This window comes from Lutjanus erythropterus, chromosome 22 (assembly GCF_056507025.1).
Source record: "Lutjanus erythropterus isolate fLutEry1 chromosome 22, fLutEry1.hap2, whole genome shotgun sequence".
Classification (NCBI taxonomy): domain Eukaryota; kingdom Metazoa; phylum Chordata; class Actinopteri; order Lutjaniformes; family Lutjanidae; genus Lutjanus; species Lutjanus erythropterus.
The window spans coordinates 28,758,754-28,775,410 of NC_139338.1; the positions used below are offsets into that span (position 1 = coordinate 28,758,754).

Here is a 16,657-nt window from a genome sequence, read left to right on the forward strand (position 1 = left end):
ATGTTTGAATTTTACAAACTCAAAATATTGTATTTGAAACATATTGATTAAATGTATTGAAGTGAAAGTAAATGTTACAATTTGAATATTTTTAATTAAAACTATTTAATTTTTCAGGCACAAAAAAGGAAATCAGATTCACAGCTTACTTTTTTTAGTTTCTTAAACTCAGATTTTTATGTTTATGTAAAGAAGAAAAGTAAATTATTTTAACTGAAGATTAAAGGTATTAAACTTTTTAAAGTTTATTTCAAGACTTTAGAGTTTGAGTTTAAAAAAAATGCAGTGTGTCGCCTTGAAATTTTAAATTGTTCCAACCAGTTTATTTTGTTTACAGTGTTGAGACGTACATGTGTGACACTGGGACGTGGACCTGCTGTGTCTGCGACTCACAGGAAAACACACTGATTTGTTAAATTTGTGGAAAAGTTGCAGTGATGGAGGAAACTGCAGGGTCGAAATCACAGAGATTGTTTGAACTGTTGTGATCAGATCATCAGAACTGATGAATATAAAGAATTTAATCACATGTGATAATAAATCTGGATTTATTCTGTCTGATCACTGTCAGAAGAAGCAGAAAGAACAAAGTATGAATTCATAAAAACATTAGAAAATGAAATGAAATGAAGATAAAGTCATGCTTTGTTTTGTTTGTTAAATCCTGATTTACATTTGATTTGAAGACACCGTTAACCAGAAGACATGAGCCCATTTTTAAGTTTCAGATTTTAAATTGACACTGAGGCCGGTGTTTGGGTTTCTGACTTTCCTAAATGCATCTTCAGACTGAGGACAGAGGACGGATGGAGACGTCCTGCTGAGGACGGATGAGACAGTGATTACAGTCGACTGATGGCAGCGGGATAATCAATGATTAAACCATTCAGAGAAACCCTGGTGGACGAGGTCACAGGAAGGTGACGGCGTCGCTTTATGAATGAAAAATCAAAGTGTGAGTCGAGGCTCACAGAGGGGAATGTAACTAAGTACATTTACTCGAGTATTTCTGTTTAATGTTACTTTATATTTAATTTCATCAGATTTAAGAGGGAAACTTTTTACTCCTCTACATTTATTCAACAACATTTAGCTTCTCTACATTATTTACATTATTATTATTAAAACATAATCAGAAATAAATCATGATTAATTATTATATGTTGAGTTACCAGCAGTAAATAAAGTAACTAAAATGAGCTGCACTTTAATCTGCTGCAGCATTTAAGTGATGAACTCATTAATGCATCAATAATTATAATCTAATAAAATAATAAACATTGAACCAACACAGTACACAGTAAGTACTTTTTGATGCTGATACTTTAATAGAGTCTTTCTACAGGCTGACATTAATACTTTTACTTTTAGATACTGTCAGGGGAAAATACTGGCAACTAAACAACATCAAAAAACAGAAGTGTGTGAAAATGTGTCAGAAATACAGGATTATTAAGAATAAAAATATGTAACTATAATATGATAATTATCTTAATTATCTTATCAAGAGTACAGTTGGTCTTGTTTTCACCTTGTGACTCTGTGTTTGATTTTGTCAGGATCACAGTTTTCACACTTTTTTTTTTCTTTTCATTGTCACAGTCTGTTTCTGTGCAGCGTGTTTAAATCCTGCACTGCTATAAAAATCGACTGTTTCCATCCAGAAAACGAGACGACTTCACCAAACTGGACTTTCAGGAGCCGAGAGAAAAATATATGAATGAATGAAATAGTTCATGTCAGAGATTTACACAAGTTCAAGACAGACGGACAAATTATTCTCCACTCTTTTATGAAAATTAACAGTAAAATTAAAGGTACTCAACATAAAAATGCTGTTGCAGTGTACTTCATTTTATTTTATCTTCAGTCTGTAAAAATCACCAGAATGCAGGAAACAAAATCTGTGAGTTACTAAAGTAAGATGAAAGTAAAAAGAACAAATATCACAGATCCTCAAAGAATAAATTCTCACCCACACCCTGTAATAGAGTGTAATAAGCTGTAATAAGCTGTAATAAGTGTGTAATTGTCGTGTTGGTATTAATCATTTTAAATATAAAAACAGTGACGATACATCAGAGTTTGAGACTCTGCAGACAGTTTGTGGACTGAAGCGACAGACGTCTCAGTGACCTTCACCGCGCTCACTGACTCATGACGTCTCGCCTCCGGTGTGAATTTTAAGTTCATGAGATGAAATTAAACTTCCAGATCTCAGTTTAGTTTTTATGTTAATCTTAAAGCTCAGATTTTTTCTGTGTGATCATGAAGTAAAGAGCTGGTAGGTCAGAGGGAACGAAACCTGGGGGAGCAGGGTGACGGCGGCGGCGTGTTGGAGGCCATGTTAACACCTCGCGGCCTCCTCGAAGGGCATTTTGAGGAGTGAAAGTGAAGGAGGGAAGTTCTCCTGCCTGCTGGATTTGGCCCTGCAGGCGGCTGCATATGCTGCGGTGGATTACACTGATCCAACTTAATGCCTAAGACCCGTGCAATCATTCATAACTACAGGAGCTGCTGAGGGCACGGCCGCGGTCGCTGCCGGCACCATCTGCCGCTGTGGGGGGGGATTAACTTCGAGGAAGATGGTGAAAGGTGGGGGTGGGAGGAGCAGATAGAGACCCTGAGCTGATGACCACCCACTCTCAGGAACATTCACAAGAACATCGCTCTGTTCTAACTGAGTCTGAGCGCCGATTATAGTTTTTGTCCCGGATTGATCCCGACAGACTGAACATGAACCGGTCCAACCAGGAAATTCATAAAACTACAGGTTTTAAAATAAAACATAATTCTGTAACTGCACAGAAGTTTTCTGCATTTCTGTTAAGATTTTTTATTTATTTTATTTTCCTGGTTAGAATCAATCACCAACAAACAGCACGTCATTCATGTCATATTTGATCCAACATGGCCGCCTTTATGTAGTTTTTGGCAGGAAGTTGAAAAGTTCCTGTAAAAGGTTTTAAAAAGAAAGTTATATTGTTACTAATATTTCAATATTTTAGTGAAACAACCAATAATTACTTTATATTTTAGTAGAATCGTGTTGAAAATGTGTGCATCATTATTCTCATGATGTAATCTGCATTATTCCACCACAAACACAAATACTGTTGTGGTTTCACAGGTGGAGTTCCAGTTAAAAAAAAAAGGGTTTAATTAAATAAAACAACAAAACAAAGGCTTACATGAAATGCAGGGAGGTCAAAATCCAGAGTCCAACGAAACAGAATCCAAAAAGGCAAACTCAAAAACAAGCCAGGGAAAAAAAAACAAAAAAACAGAAGAATCACAGGAGGGAGACACAGAACACAGACGGACAAACATGAAGAACAAGGACGAACTGACAAAGACACTGAGGAACACAGGGACTAAACAGAAGGAACTAACAAGACACAGGTGGGCAAACAGGTGAAAGACATGACAATCAAAAAAAAGACAGGAAGTAAAGACTAGACATGTGAGGGAGAACCAAGACTACCAAAATAAAACAGGAAATGAACAAAAACCAAAACCAGGACAAATACACTGTTCAATAAATTGGAATCAGTTGACTCCAATCATCCACCCGTGTGCAGTGACTCTATGTCCTCCAAGTTTGGGAACCAGTGTCCTAAAGGGACAATAAAGTGAATTATATCATATTGTATCATAAAAATAGGGCCCAGTTTTAAAAATACCGGTAATTACTCTTTAAAGGTGAAGATGTGTCTTGTGTCTGCTGCCCCCAAGTGGCTAAAATATAAACTACAGCAAAAAACAAAAAAACAGTATAGATTTGTGACGCTCATTAAAACGACTGACCTTCCAACCTGATTCCAGATTGAAACATAACTGAGAAAACTTGTGATGTACTTTTAATAATTTTTATGTATCTTGACCTCTGAAATGAGACTAAACTCGTCTTGGTCCTGTCTTTGTTTGTGTCCACAGAGAGTTGAAGCCCTGCCCTCCGATCATCAGGAGAGTCGATCCGCCCGCAGGAAGCCCCTCCTCCAGGAAACAAAAAAACTGCTGCTGCACTTCAAAACAATCAGCATCCAACACCCTTTTTTGGAACTCTGTGCCTTCAACCAAACTTCACCAGTGAAACTTCTGAAGATTTTCTTTTGCTTTTTTTTTTAAATATATTTTTGTTGTTGTTTTTGTTCGGAGCAGGACTCAGAGGATGAATCTGCCTGATGTTGGAGGGCCTGGGATCACACTGCTGCTGCTCTCTAGAGAAAAAAAAAATCGATCAGATCTAACCAGGACATGCAAATTTTGATCATTTTAACGTCCTAACATATTCTTTTTTTTTTCTACAAATTGTGTCAGTGATTTGCTTCATATCTGAAGAAATCCCTCGCTGTGCAATATCAGTCCATATTTCTGTGAAGTTGTCATGTGGATGTAGACTTTTTGGACAAACTTTTTGGTTTATTTTTGTAACGATGTTTTCCTGATTTCTATTTTTCTAAAATGGTATAAAGACAGATGAGGGGAGAAAAAGAAAAAATCATCTGAACACATTTTGAGGCAGAGAGGACGTTTGGTTGTTGCTGAAGACGATTTGTCCGAGTTTAGTTTTCCTCGACGACACCCCCTCCTGCTCTGACCAGGGCCAAAGCCATAGCCTATCTCAGATAACAATGCACCAGGCGGTTTAAACACACCAGTGTCCCGAACAGCAAGATGCATTCAGGGTCTCACAGTCCAGGAGCCGACGCCGCAGGCTCCTCTTGTCAGCTCATCTTAGCTGTTGGATTTTTTCGAGCGACGTTTTTGGTTTCTACTGTCTGTTCAGGGGCTTGAATCTGAAGTATTTAGTATTATCTACCTTTGTGTGGCCTGTTCTTCTTGCTGTTATTTTGTACTTCCTCCTACATATCAATCAAGCAACTATAAGTGGCATGAGTATGTGTGTCTGTGAGAACAATGAATGAGTGTGTGAGCCAGAATGACAGACAAAATACTGTAAATTCTCAAATAAAAGCCGAATAATGGCCTGGTCTCATATAGTAGCCTGGTCTAAAATGAAGGAAGGGGGAAATATAGATCAAATAAAATAAGTTGGTTAGATAGATGCTGTGAACCTGTTGGTATCCTGGACAAAACCCCAAACCAATGAACACCAAAGTCAGTTTTTTTTTGTTTTGTTTTGTTTTTGCCATTCTGAAGGTGAAGGAAGTTCATTCATTTGACAAGTTAAAGTTCTAAGGAAAAGAACAGTTGAAATATTTGTCCCAAAAGATCCTGTAGGTCATTATGATGAGAAACGTTCTCAAAATAGTCATTAGTTTAAGAAAGTATCCAGTTATTTTGAGGAATTTGCTCATTTTGAGATTTTAAATCATTATTTTGTGAAATTTTCTCATTATTTTTATTATGATTATTTCTAAATCATTTTGAGAAATGTCCTCTTTTTAAAAAAAAAATATTAGGTGATTATTTTGACAAATTTTGTCAGTATTTTGAGATACTAAGTCCTATTTTTGAGATAAGTAAATAATTATTTTGAGAAAGTTTCTCAAATGAGAAAGTTTCATGTTAGATTTGTGCCTTGTTAGCTGATGTTGCTAATGCTAGTCCCACACTGCAGGAGTTTAAGGCAGATTTTTCTCTGATTCAGAAAGAGACATGTTGCCAAGCAACAGTGAACACTTTAGCTCTGGTGGCTAACGTTAGCGAGTCTACTGCTGTTGACTAAACCTGACAGTTAAAACCTCACCTCCAGTTCTGGCTGAAGAATTTTCTACATTTTCTCATCCAGACTCATTTAACTTCTGTTTCTATTTTTTCTGATTGTAAAGCATTAGTTCCATTGTTTACATGTTTCAACATGAAATCATGTGAGATCGAGCTTCCTACAGCATGATAATCTTGATAATATCCTGCAGCATGTGCCATTATTTTAAAATCTTGTAGTGCGTGCATGTCTGAGATTAGAGAGAATCTGTGAAGTTTCTCCTGAAGTTGATGCAACCAGATTTCAAAATGTTAAAACTCCTGCAGTGTGAGGCCAGTTTAAGTTGCTTGCAGCTTGGCTAGCAGTAGATTTGGTCTATTAATGTTAATGTCTGAGAAAATAAAATAAAATGAGTTAGACTCATTGTTATTCATCCAGAAACAAGACGATGTGAAGAAAGTGTAAAGAGAAAAACAGAGGGATGTGGTTCAGTCTCAAAGACACACAGTGCAGCCAAACTTTGTTCAAACTGACAAAATATGACTTCAAACTGATCCAGGAGTAAAAGTCGTAACTCTGTTCTCCCTGTGCTTTTAACAAATTAAATGACTTCTGATGAGAAACAGAACAGGAGTTAACAGATCAGGTTACAGACGGAGGTTTCTGACCAACATGAACAAATTACCTGCAGAATTTCTTGCCTCTCGGCTGCTATCTGAGAATTTACAGTAGATCCTGTTTTATTGTTTCAATCCTGTTTCCTGCAGTTGTGAAATGTGTTCTGTGTTTCCTTGAAGCTGCTATCCCTGTACTGTGTAGATCGGAGATGTCCAGCCTTATCCCTGAACTCCTACAAACATCCTCCATTAACGCTACACACACACACACACACACACACACACACATTTGATTTTTTAAATAATGAACTCAATTAAACTCATCGGTGGAACCCTGGATTCAGTTTGTTCCTCTCATGGAATCATTGTGTCACGTTTCAGAATCGTGTTTTCATTCAAAAAGACTTAAATCTATGGCAACACTTCATTTGATGGAGTGTGCATAAGACTGACATTACACCATCATAATCATGATATAACGGCTGTCATGAACATGAAGTCTAGCTGGACTGGGACCTCTTTTCTTTCTGATGTTTATTTCTGTGACTGGACAGAAAAGTCATGTGGAAACTGTGATCCCATCAGAGGCACAAACTGAAGTTCAGGGTCCACAAATATCGTTCCACATTTTGCAGCATTTTTGAGAATAGTTCTTGAAAAGCCACCGTACACGTTCCTTCCTGCAAAGTGTAACTTTATTTTTTAAATGCATGGTTTCGACTGAGTCCAGCCCTTCGTTCGTATCCGTCCAGGGACGTTGTGTTCTGCCAACAGTAGTGGAGGTAGTTTCCCTTCTCCTCTGTGTGGAGTCCAGATGAGTGTGAATCATCAAGTACCTTTACTGACACCATCCCCTGAAACAACGCTGCCAAACTGGTCTGAATAAGCCAAACTTTTTTCTGACGTTCTCTGTGTATAAGTGGTTTAAGTGTATCACATGTTAAACCTCATCCCGTTAATGTTACATTGTGTTTTTAACAAAGAGAATCCTGTTTGTTAAACTGTTAATAATATATGCAGAAGAGTTATGAAATAAACTGAAACAAACTCAGATGTGGCTGTTGGCTGGTGACTGACGAAGGTTTCATTTCATTTATAAATTTATGAAACGATTAACCAACATTTCTTTTGTATAAACATTGATTTCAGATTGGGGCCTGACCATCGTTCCAACAGAACATTATTCTTCTTAGTTCCTTTCCTGCACGTCTGATTTTCTACAATATCAGGGACAAAAACTTCAGGGAACGTACATTTTCAGAACAGTGGGCGTTTGCTTTCAAAATAATCGGTTGTTGAACAAATATACTTTTGGTCCAACGGGACATTTTTCATATTTTCGGTGTTTGAAAATAACGAGCCACTGGAACAACGGAATAAAACGGGGCCTAAAGGTTAGAAAAGTTTACTGGTGAAACTAACTTACTCAGTTTAAACCCAAACAATTTATTTTTTCAAAATCTAATCAGGTAGTTTGGTGCCTAAATCTTTCACTATGTTGACTGTGTGTTACTGTTACCATGACAACAAAGTCACCTAACAAAGGTCACCTGACTTCATCCTTTCCTGGACATCAAAAAGATTTCCATATTAAGAGGATAGAACCCAGGGAGAACGTGTATTGTCAGAACAACGGCAACTCTGTGACTTAACAAGTTTACTTCATTTAAACCCAAATCTAAACTTAACCAAGTAGTTTTGGTGCCTAACTATAACCAAAATCTCACTGTTTCACTGTTAATCACGTTTACTGTTACCACGACGATGAAGGTCACCTGACTTTATCCTTTCGTACACATCCAATAATACAAGTCAAGAACAAAAACCACCAGGAAGAAAAATCAAATATATTTATGGGTTGTTGATGTGAATTTTCAGTCACACAAGATAAAAAATTAATTTATCATAGATTTTCTTTTTCTAATTACAGCCAAATCTTAAAATTAAGTTTATAAATAAAAAAATTTAGTAAATGGAAATCATTTCTTTCATCCATATATTTCTTCAAGTGTAACTTCACACACGTCACTGAAAACCACGTCCTCCACTGTAAAATGTTCATGTTTAAAAAATAGTTTCATATAATACCTCTCACTGTCTTTTTCTGTAAATACTGCAGTTTCTTTCCTTTCTTTAAAAAAGAAAAAGTAAAAAAGTAAAGCTTTAGAGGAGATGTAATTATCACTCATCATAAACTGGTATCATTTTCAACAGTTACACTTATTTAAAGTCCAAAAAGTGGAAAATAAGAAAAGGTAAAAATGTTACTCATAATTTTTTATGCCACAGGAGACATTTACACTGCAGTTCAGTCAAAATGTTAGTGACCCCTTATATTCTCCAGTTTATCAGATTTCACTCTGCATGTTTTTTTTTCTTAAATTTCTGTTGTATTTTATGTTGAGAAATATTTACAGAAACTCAAACAGGTTCATTTTCAGTCTGTTCAGGATTTCACAGGCTGGTTTTGGGATTGTTGTGGCTGTTGGTTCTTTTCAGGACTGTGACAAAATAAAAAATATTAAAAAAAGAGTTCAGAGAGATGAACATGTCTGATGTCAAATTTGCAGGAAAGTCAAAGTTCGGACAAAACTGCAGAGTTCATAGGGATTGGTTGAATTTATGTGAACTCTTGTGAACAAAGTAAATTAAAATAATCTTGTGACTGTGGTTCATTTCTGTCTGTATACATTTTAAAATCTGTGAACGCTGATCATCTGAACTGACTGTAACAAGCTGCTGAAGGTGAAACCGCTGAATCAACTGTTTCCATCAGCTGTTCCACCTTCATGTCTCAGATCAGACGTGTCCAAACTGTTCCATTAAAAGGCCTCGTGGCTGCAGGTGATCGTTCCCACCGAGCCGCAGAACAGCAGACTCGACTCATTTCATCACCTGAGTTCAGTCTTCAAACAGCTGATTAGAATCAGGTGTGCTGTCGATCAGTCAGAACAAAAACCTGCAGCCACTCGGCTCTTTGTGGAGCAGTTTGGACACGCCTGTCTTAGAGAACGCTGCCATCTTGTGGACAAATGCTGCAACATCAGTTACATCTCTGCAGTGGGGGGTCAAAGGTCAGGCTCAGCTGCATATCAGGCTGAAAATAAAACCCCAAAAAGGACGACTTGTGACCTTAACGTTGTTGGTTAAATCAGGAACCGTTTCATGTCGGGGACGTCCACAGACGAAGGCTGATACTAAAAAATAAAAATGACAACATGAGATGTGTTTTTCTACTAGATTATTTTTATTCTTTCCCGCACAAAATGAAAAACTGTTCTTAGTAGAAGGTGTTTGGTCTCTTGGTGGTGAAGCGGGGTTTGTGTTGGCGACGCAGGACCCTGTGAGGCAGAGGGAACTTGATCTTGGAGTCCTGCAGGAGGAATCAGAGGAAATCACGTTCAGTTTCAGACAACGAGGATGAAATTTATCTTAATATCAGCAGTTTAGTTAAACAGTCTGTTGCCAGTTTCAGAACCGCCAGGTTTGAAGATGGAAGCTGGAAATCTGGAAGAGGAATCTGGCTTTTTGTGTGGCGGGTTTTTTTATCTGGAGCTGACAAACATGGAGGCAGTCCAGAGAGAGACCCGCCCACAGCGATGGACTCAGGAAACACAAACGCCGTCATGACGTGACGGAGACTCACGTGGAACTGCTTGATGGCAGGTCTGCGACACTTGTTGGCGGCGATCACCTGCACCTTCATGATCTGGATGGAGTGGGCGCGAGCACGATGGCGAGCTCCCATATCACGATCTGACAGACAAAAAGACAAGAGACGGTTTGACACAACTTCACTTTTACACCAGATTTAACAGGTTAGAGAAGATTAATAACATCTGCTTTATTGTAGGGAAGGTCATGATTAATCAATAATACAAATTTGATCAATCAAAAGATTTTCCAAACATTTCTGAGTGTGTTCCAAATGTTATCTGATACAAGTATATATATTTAATATGTGGTCTTTTCATCTTCACGTCTCTCAGGCTCTGACACTCTCTGGATTAATGAGTCCTGGTCTTCTGGTAGTACAAAGTCCAACAAACTGTTTGATGAGAACTGTTCTTTACAGAGGTTCTTCAGTTTGGAATCTGTTCCTCATCAGCTGATCAAAAACAAACATCCCTTCAAAAAGTCACTGAAACTTAAATTTATCAATCATAAATTTTATTGTGAAAGTTCTGGAACTTTTTTTTAATTGATTTGGTGCCGAGTGTCTGAGAGTCATTTCACTCATCTTTGTTTTAATGTTTGGCTCAAATTGAATTTATTTTCTCACTGATAGTGTGATTTTAAACTCATGTCTTTATATTGTTGTTGTTGTCGTTGTTGTTGTTGTTGTTGTTGTTGTGTGGAAGGAAGACTAGTGACCACTGGAAACTAATGGGAAAATCTGACTGACACCTGGTTGAAAACCAGCTGATATTTAACTAGAGCTGCAAAGATTAATCAAATAATCTATTATTACATTGACCACAAAATACTTTGATAATCCATGAATCAGTTTGGGTTGTTTAAGAAAAAAAATCTAAATGATCTGATTCAGGACCAAACAGGAAAGATTTGAAAAACAGCCAACGTTAGCCATAAAGTTAACAAGGCATTATTTTGTTTGCCGTGTGTGTGTGTGTGTGTGTGTGTGTGTGTGTGTGTGTGTGTGTGTGTGTGTGTGTCTGTGTGTGTGTGTGTCTGTGTGTGTGTGTGTGTCTCTGTGTCTCTGTGTGTACTCACAGCACTGAGTGACGGCTCCAGAGGTGGTCAGGTCTCTGTACTCTCTGTACATGTTGTGGGTGCCGCTACGGGAGTCGTAACGCAGCCAGATACCAAAGTTCTTCACCTTCAGGGGGGTCTTCTCATGGACCTGAACGACAGGAAGACGTCCATCAGAATTATTAATCAACATATTCAGTCTTTGTTAAGACTCACTGTGGACAGAGTCAATGTGTTTGCTTCTACAGACCGACGGCAGATTACTGACAGTAAAATTCAATCTTGATACCAGCACTTACAAAACTGAAAACAAGAGCATGAGATTCTGCTGTTTCAGGATTGTTGCAGCCTAAAATGCCTGATTTCAGTGTGAGCTTTCTAAGAAATTGCAATGCATATTGTGATTTTGCAATGAACATGAAATGAGTTGAGATTTTTTGGGTAATTCATAAAAACAAAGGAAACTTGTTCCAGAGAGAATAAAACTGCACTCTGGACAAACCTTGTGTTCTTTTTAGAATCCACAACAAAATAAAGCAATAAAAATACTAAATAGTAAACACTGAGTCGGTTCACTGAGACAGACTCTGCTATGATTGGTCAAATTTGCAGAAAAGTTGGACAAAATTGCGAGGTTGTACAGAGTTCATTCTGAATTTGCGTTAATTAAATTAAATCGCAACTTCCTGAAAGGGAACAATTTCTATGTAGCACATCAAGATGAAAAGCTACAAAATAAAACACTTTTGGTGACATCTAAAAAAAAAAAAAAAAAAAAGACAATAGCTTGACAATGAATTTAAAGCCCTGCAAATCCACTTTTGCAGATTTGAATATAAGATTTGAGGTTTAAAAAGGGTATATAACAAAGTTTCATCTTTTTATCACATGAAAAAAATCTTGTGACAATTTTGTTTGTTGTATAATACAAAACATCTTATAAAGCAGTGTTTCCCAACCCTGGTCCTCAGAGCTTCACTGTCCTGCATGTTTTAGATGTTTCTGCTCCAACACACCTGATTCAAATCATCAGGTTGTTGTCAGGTTTCTGCAGAGGCTTGATGACGAGCTGATCATGTGAATCAGGTGTGTTGGAGCAGAAACATCTAAAACATGCAGGACAGTGAAGCTCTGAGGACCAGGGCTGGGGAACACTGCTCTAAAGTGAAAAACATTGTTCTAACAAACCTTTCACTTTATAACATGAAACGGATTTATTTTTTGCTTTCATGACAAAGTTGTCAAGTTGCCCATCTCTGCTGAGAGGCACAACAGTGACCAGGAAGTGACAGGTAAACAAACCAGAACAAACTGGCTTAATTCTGGGAGCATTTCAGGCTCAACACAGCAAAGAAAAGGATCATCTGCAAGATTTATGACAGCACCTTTTTATCATCAGAGCACATCAGTAATGCACGAATATTTGAAGAGGAGACGCATTGGACATGTGGACGATGAGGACTGGCCTTGATAAGATAGTTTGTTAGCTAGATTGTAGTTTAAAGACAACTGCACCTGCATGCAGGATTTCAGAATCAACAAAAATATGGCTTGAATGTTTGCATTTCCAAACATCCATTTATTTATTTGTGGCAGCAGAACACAATTAAAACAGACTGTAAAGTAGTGATTAGTTTCAGTCCTACAGGTCGGTTAATTTCTAAATGCCTATTCATACTGAAACTAGAGATATTTTGGATTTAGTGCCACATTTCCACTGCTGCTCATCTCAGTCTGCTTCTTTCTCTTGTCAACGTTGTGAATTGTACCTGGTAGTTTTTTTTACCTCAGTTGAGGCTCCAAGCCAGCTGAGCTGAAACTAAACGTGACGTGAAAACACTGCAGACCACTGATTGGTCAGAGAAGCGTCACTTGTGCAACATCCTGCACTTTTTATTCAGACTTTTAAAAACACACTGTGGTCAACTGATGAACTGCAAACGTTCTGTGTTTGTTTGCTGATGAACATTTGTCCTCTGTTGTTCCTGTGTATTTGTCACATTGAAAATCATGTTGCAGCAGTTTGTGGCGTTGCTATGACGACCATTCTCATGTCATTTAAAGGTGCTTTTTGTTGACCCTTGAATTCACTTTCAAAGGCACTGCAGCATCGGAGAAAGGCGACAAGGATCAGTTTTTTTGTTTGCACACCAGACAAAATCATACCACTGACAGATATGAACTTTGGGTTTGGGTGCATGAACAGGAGGGACATTAAAATCTGATGTGGAGTCAGTGGAGACTCATTTTAAGTGTAATTCATGTTCTCTTATTGAACTTATACTCTTATATTTTAACTGAAGTTTATCAACAGTTAAGTTTCACAAAAGTAGTCTGAAAATTTCTGAATCAGTGACACCAGAATGAATCTTTATACCTGAACAAGCTGGTTTTGAGCAATTAAGTTTTAACAAGACGAGTAGAACTTTGCTAGAAAAGCAAAAAATAGATCAGTTTCACATCATAAAGTGAAAAGTTTGTAACAACATGTTTTTCACATTCTAAGATATTTTGTGTTATTATACAACATATAACCCATCAGATAATCCTGACTGGTCTGTCCACACAGCTGAAAATGATTCAACTAGGACTCAACAATTTTGAAGAAATATCCAGTTGTAATTATTGTGATATTGCAATATGATTTACAATATTAGAGGATAGGATAATTTTTACATCATTCTCATTTTCAATTAAAATACAATGATTATAGTGTCTTTTTTTTCAGGGATCTGAACTTAAAGATGTTTTCTCAAGTCTAGAGAATGATGTATTGACAGGATGCCTCTGCGGCACAGTATTTAATTTAAAATGGTATTCTGACACATTTCACGTTCGACAAATTCTGTGCATCCTGCAATTTGAAAATTGCAGTAGACAATACTACAATTTGGATGAATTGTTCAGCCCTAGATTCCTCCACCAACGCAGAACTTTAGTCTGTGTAGTTCAAAGACCCACCAGGCCACAGTAGACTGTCTCTCCAGAGGCCTTCTTCATCTTCCTCAGCTGGGAGACGAAGTACCAGAAGCGGGACTTGGCCACGACATGGTTGGGGGCGAAGATCCTCATCCGGTACAGAGGAGGGGCAGGGTTCTTGGCAGAGGGCAGCAGACGCCCAATGACTTTGTACTCCCTAAGCTGTGTTCAGAGGAAAGAGTCACCTGTTAGGATCCAAACTGTTTCACATCAAAGTTCACACAATGAGGCGTTTAAAGACGGAACTTGTTGACCCTTGAATTCACTTTCAAAGGCACTGCAGCATCAGAGAAAGGCGACAAGGATCAGTTTTCTGTTTGCACACCAGACAAAATCATACCACTGATAGATATGAACTTTGGGTTTGGGTGCATGAAGTCAAGAACATGAAGAAGACTGACTGTTTTTAAAAATGTTAACACTCATGGGGGTCATTTCCTTCTTTACAAGTAGACCACAGGCGTTGCACAGGCGTAGTGCGTTAATACACAAACTAATTTTAGGCCAAATTAAAGATCAGCTCCAATATTAAGGGTTTTCACAGTCATTTTCTTTACCCTACTGCAGATGGGAAAATACACCACCTCTGTCTGCAGGAGCGATGGAACAACGTATCAAATATCTTACATAAAAGGTCTCAGTATCATATCTGTGGCAATATCTACCACGATATTTCATATTTAATGTAATAATTTTTATTTTATAAAAAGGATTGCTACAATGAATGTTTGAATTATGTACAGCTGCTAAATGCATTTCAGGCCAATTTTTGCACATGCTTAGGTCATGACAGCTGCTTTTATCTTATTGACAAGCTGAACAACATACAAGGAAAGAAAATTTTATACAACGAAACAACGCTGTACACACTTTATTGGTTTCATTATATCCACCACTCTGCCTCACTTAATCTACAATACATCATAATGGGAGTCATATTTTGTATGAACGATAATATGCAATGTACCTAAAGTTTCCAAATAAACGTAGTCTAGTGGAGCACAAAGCATAATAATCGTCTCAAAATTGTACAAGAGTGGTGGTATGTTGTGCATATGTATGTGGTAAGTTTTTTCTTAATTATTTTCATTTTTACCGTAAATTTGTCTCATCTTAGGCCTGTAAAAACATACCCGTTGCTCTAACAGAGACCCTGTGAATACCCAGTTTCTCTGCAATTTCATGTATGTGAGTTTAGGCACAGCATTTTCATGTAATGCTTAAAGAAATTTCATTTTGATTCATTAAAATGTTGAAGTCATTTAGCATAATTATAACCTTTGGTCTCTTCATAGTTTGTATTTAAACTCAGTGTTCTTATATTGTGACAATTTATTACACCTTACTTCTGTCTGTCACAAACAGATTTGACCATTTGTGTGGCTTTAATTCAGGGTATTTTTGTGCAATGGACCAAACTCCTGAGGCTAAAATAATATTTGTGGCAGCCTGCTTGCAATCAGATGTTTTGCAGAAGTTGGCACGTTATTCTCGACAAACTAACCTCACCAGGAGCTACACAGCTGCGATTATTTTAAGTTTTAGCTATTTCTACAAACATTCAAACCTTGAGACACAATTCATATTAAAGAAAGGCATTAAAACCAGTTACGTGTCCCATGTTTAACCCACGTTGAGAGCATACCACTGCACCATGTTAACATGCTAGGCTAACATTAGCTTCCATATGAACCAAAATAGCTTAGTGCTCAGGCTAACAGCTAATCATGCGGCACCTTAAAATGACAATACAGCGGAATAACTAATAAAGTCCAGATTTCTCAGGGGTCCGCTACTGTTAGTGAATAGGTCATGTTTTAGGTCTCAAACTGTAACACACACAGACACATTCATAGACACAGTCGTCCACATGGTGCCGCGGACGCCATGTTGTAACCGTAAAACGCACCGGTGCGAAAAAGACACAAAATATCGTTTAAATGTGGACTTTTTGGTGACATTAATACATAAATCTGGCAAACACGACGTTATAAAGCTATATAGGTTCATACAGCCCGCGTGTGATCAACAGATATCGGTAAATAAAGAGTTTTACGTACTGTGCCGGACGCCTTCATGGTGTCTCTCGCTCACTGCCACAGTAAAAGAGGAAGCAGCAGGGCGGAGACTGCGCATGTCAAATGGAGCGAGGAGCGCGAGGAGGCGGGACCAACGGGGCTACAGGGAGGCTTTTACAGGGGCTGAAGATGGGTTCATGTTCGTCAAACATATGCTGAGGAGTGTACTACGAAGCAAGCTCAACACAGCCAGGCTTTCTTTGAATGATCTGGATCAACAAAACCTAAAACCTCGATCAGAGATAACGGGTTTCACGATGGTGGTTATGAACTCACTTTGTTAATCCAGGCTTTCGTCTTCAGACACTGTGCGCGCTCACATAAAAGGGGCGTTTGTTGCGTCATTTGACTCTTTTTCCACATGAAATGAAACGATCGCGAGCCACTTAAGTCAAAATCATCAAGTTGTTATAATTATGAGCTGTGGAAAATATACAAAATACATTACGGCAAAAAGCAACACTGTTGCTGCAAATAAAGCAGTAGAAGAAGAATGATGTCAGAAAATGTCTGATGGACTAAATGTGGTCTTAATGCTGCCGTTTATTCTAACATGAAAACTGCACATTAAACAATAAAACTCCATCCAGCAGATTTAA

The 16,657-nt window shown here is 37.8% G+C and overlaps 1 protein-coding gene, 1 long non-coding RNA gene and 2 other non-coding genes across 4 annotated transcripts in view; 1 reads left to right on the forward strand and 3 right to left on the reverse strand.

Annotated features, from left to right (window-relative positions):
- LOC146307102 (uncharacterized) overlaps nt 1–7,339 on the forward strand; it is a 31,716-nt gene extending 24,377 nt beyond the window's left edge. Inside the window, exon 2 of the long non-coding RNA XR_014768960.1 lies at nt 3,937–7,339. This is a non-coding gene — a long non-coding RNA (uncharacterized LOC146307102). The remainder of the gene's footprint in view (nt 1–3,936) is intronic.
- A 2,173-nt stretch (nt 7,340–9,512) lies between these two features.
- On the reverse strand, nt 9,513–16,199 carry rpl18a (ribosomal protein L18a). Its single transcript, XM_084710690.1, has 5 exons — nt 16,041–16,199; nt 13,963–14,142; nt 11,023–11,152; nt 9,935–10,044; nt 9,513–9,661 (listed from the first exon to the last, which is right to left on the reverse strand). The coding sequence occupies exons 1-5, from the start codon at nt 16,056–16,058 to the stop codon at nt 9,569–9,571; spliced, it is 531 nt and encodes a 176-aa protein (XP_084566816.1). The 5' UTR covers nt 16,059–16,199; the 3' UTR covers nt 9,513–9,568.
- LOC146307104 (small nucleolar RNA SNORA68) lies at nt 13,071–13,202 on the reverse strand. Its single transcript, XR_014769020.1, has one exon. It is a non-coding gene; the product is annotated as a small nucleolar RNA SNORA68 (small nucleolar RNA).
- Nucleotides 14,225–14,355, reverse strand: LOC146307105 (small nucleolar RNA SNORA68). The gene has a single exon (XR_014769019.1). It is a non-coding gene; the product is annotated as a small nucleolar RNA SNORA68 (small nucleolar RNA).
- Nucleotides 16,200–16,657: the final 458 nt, after the last annotated feature.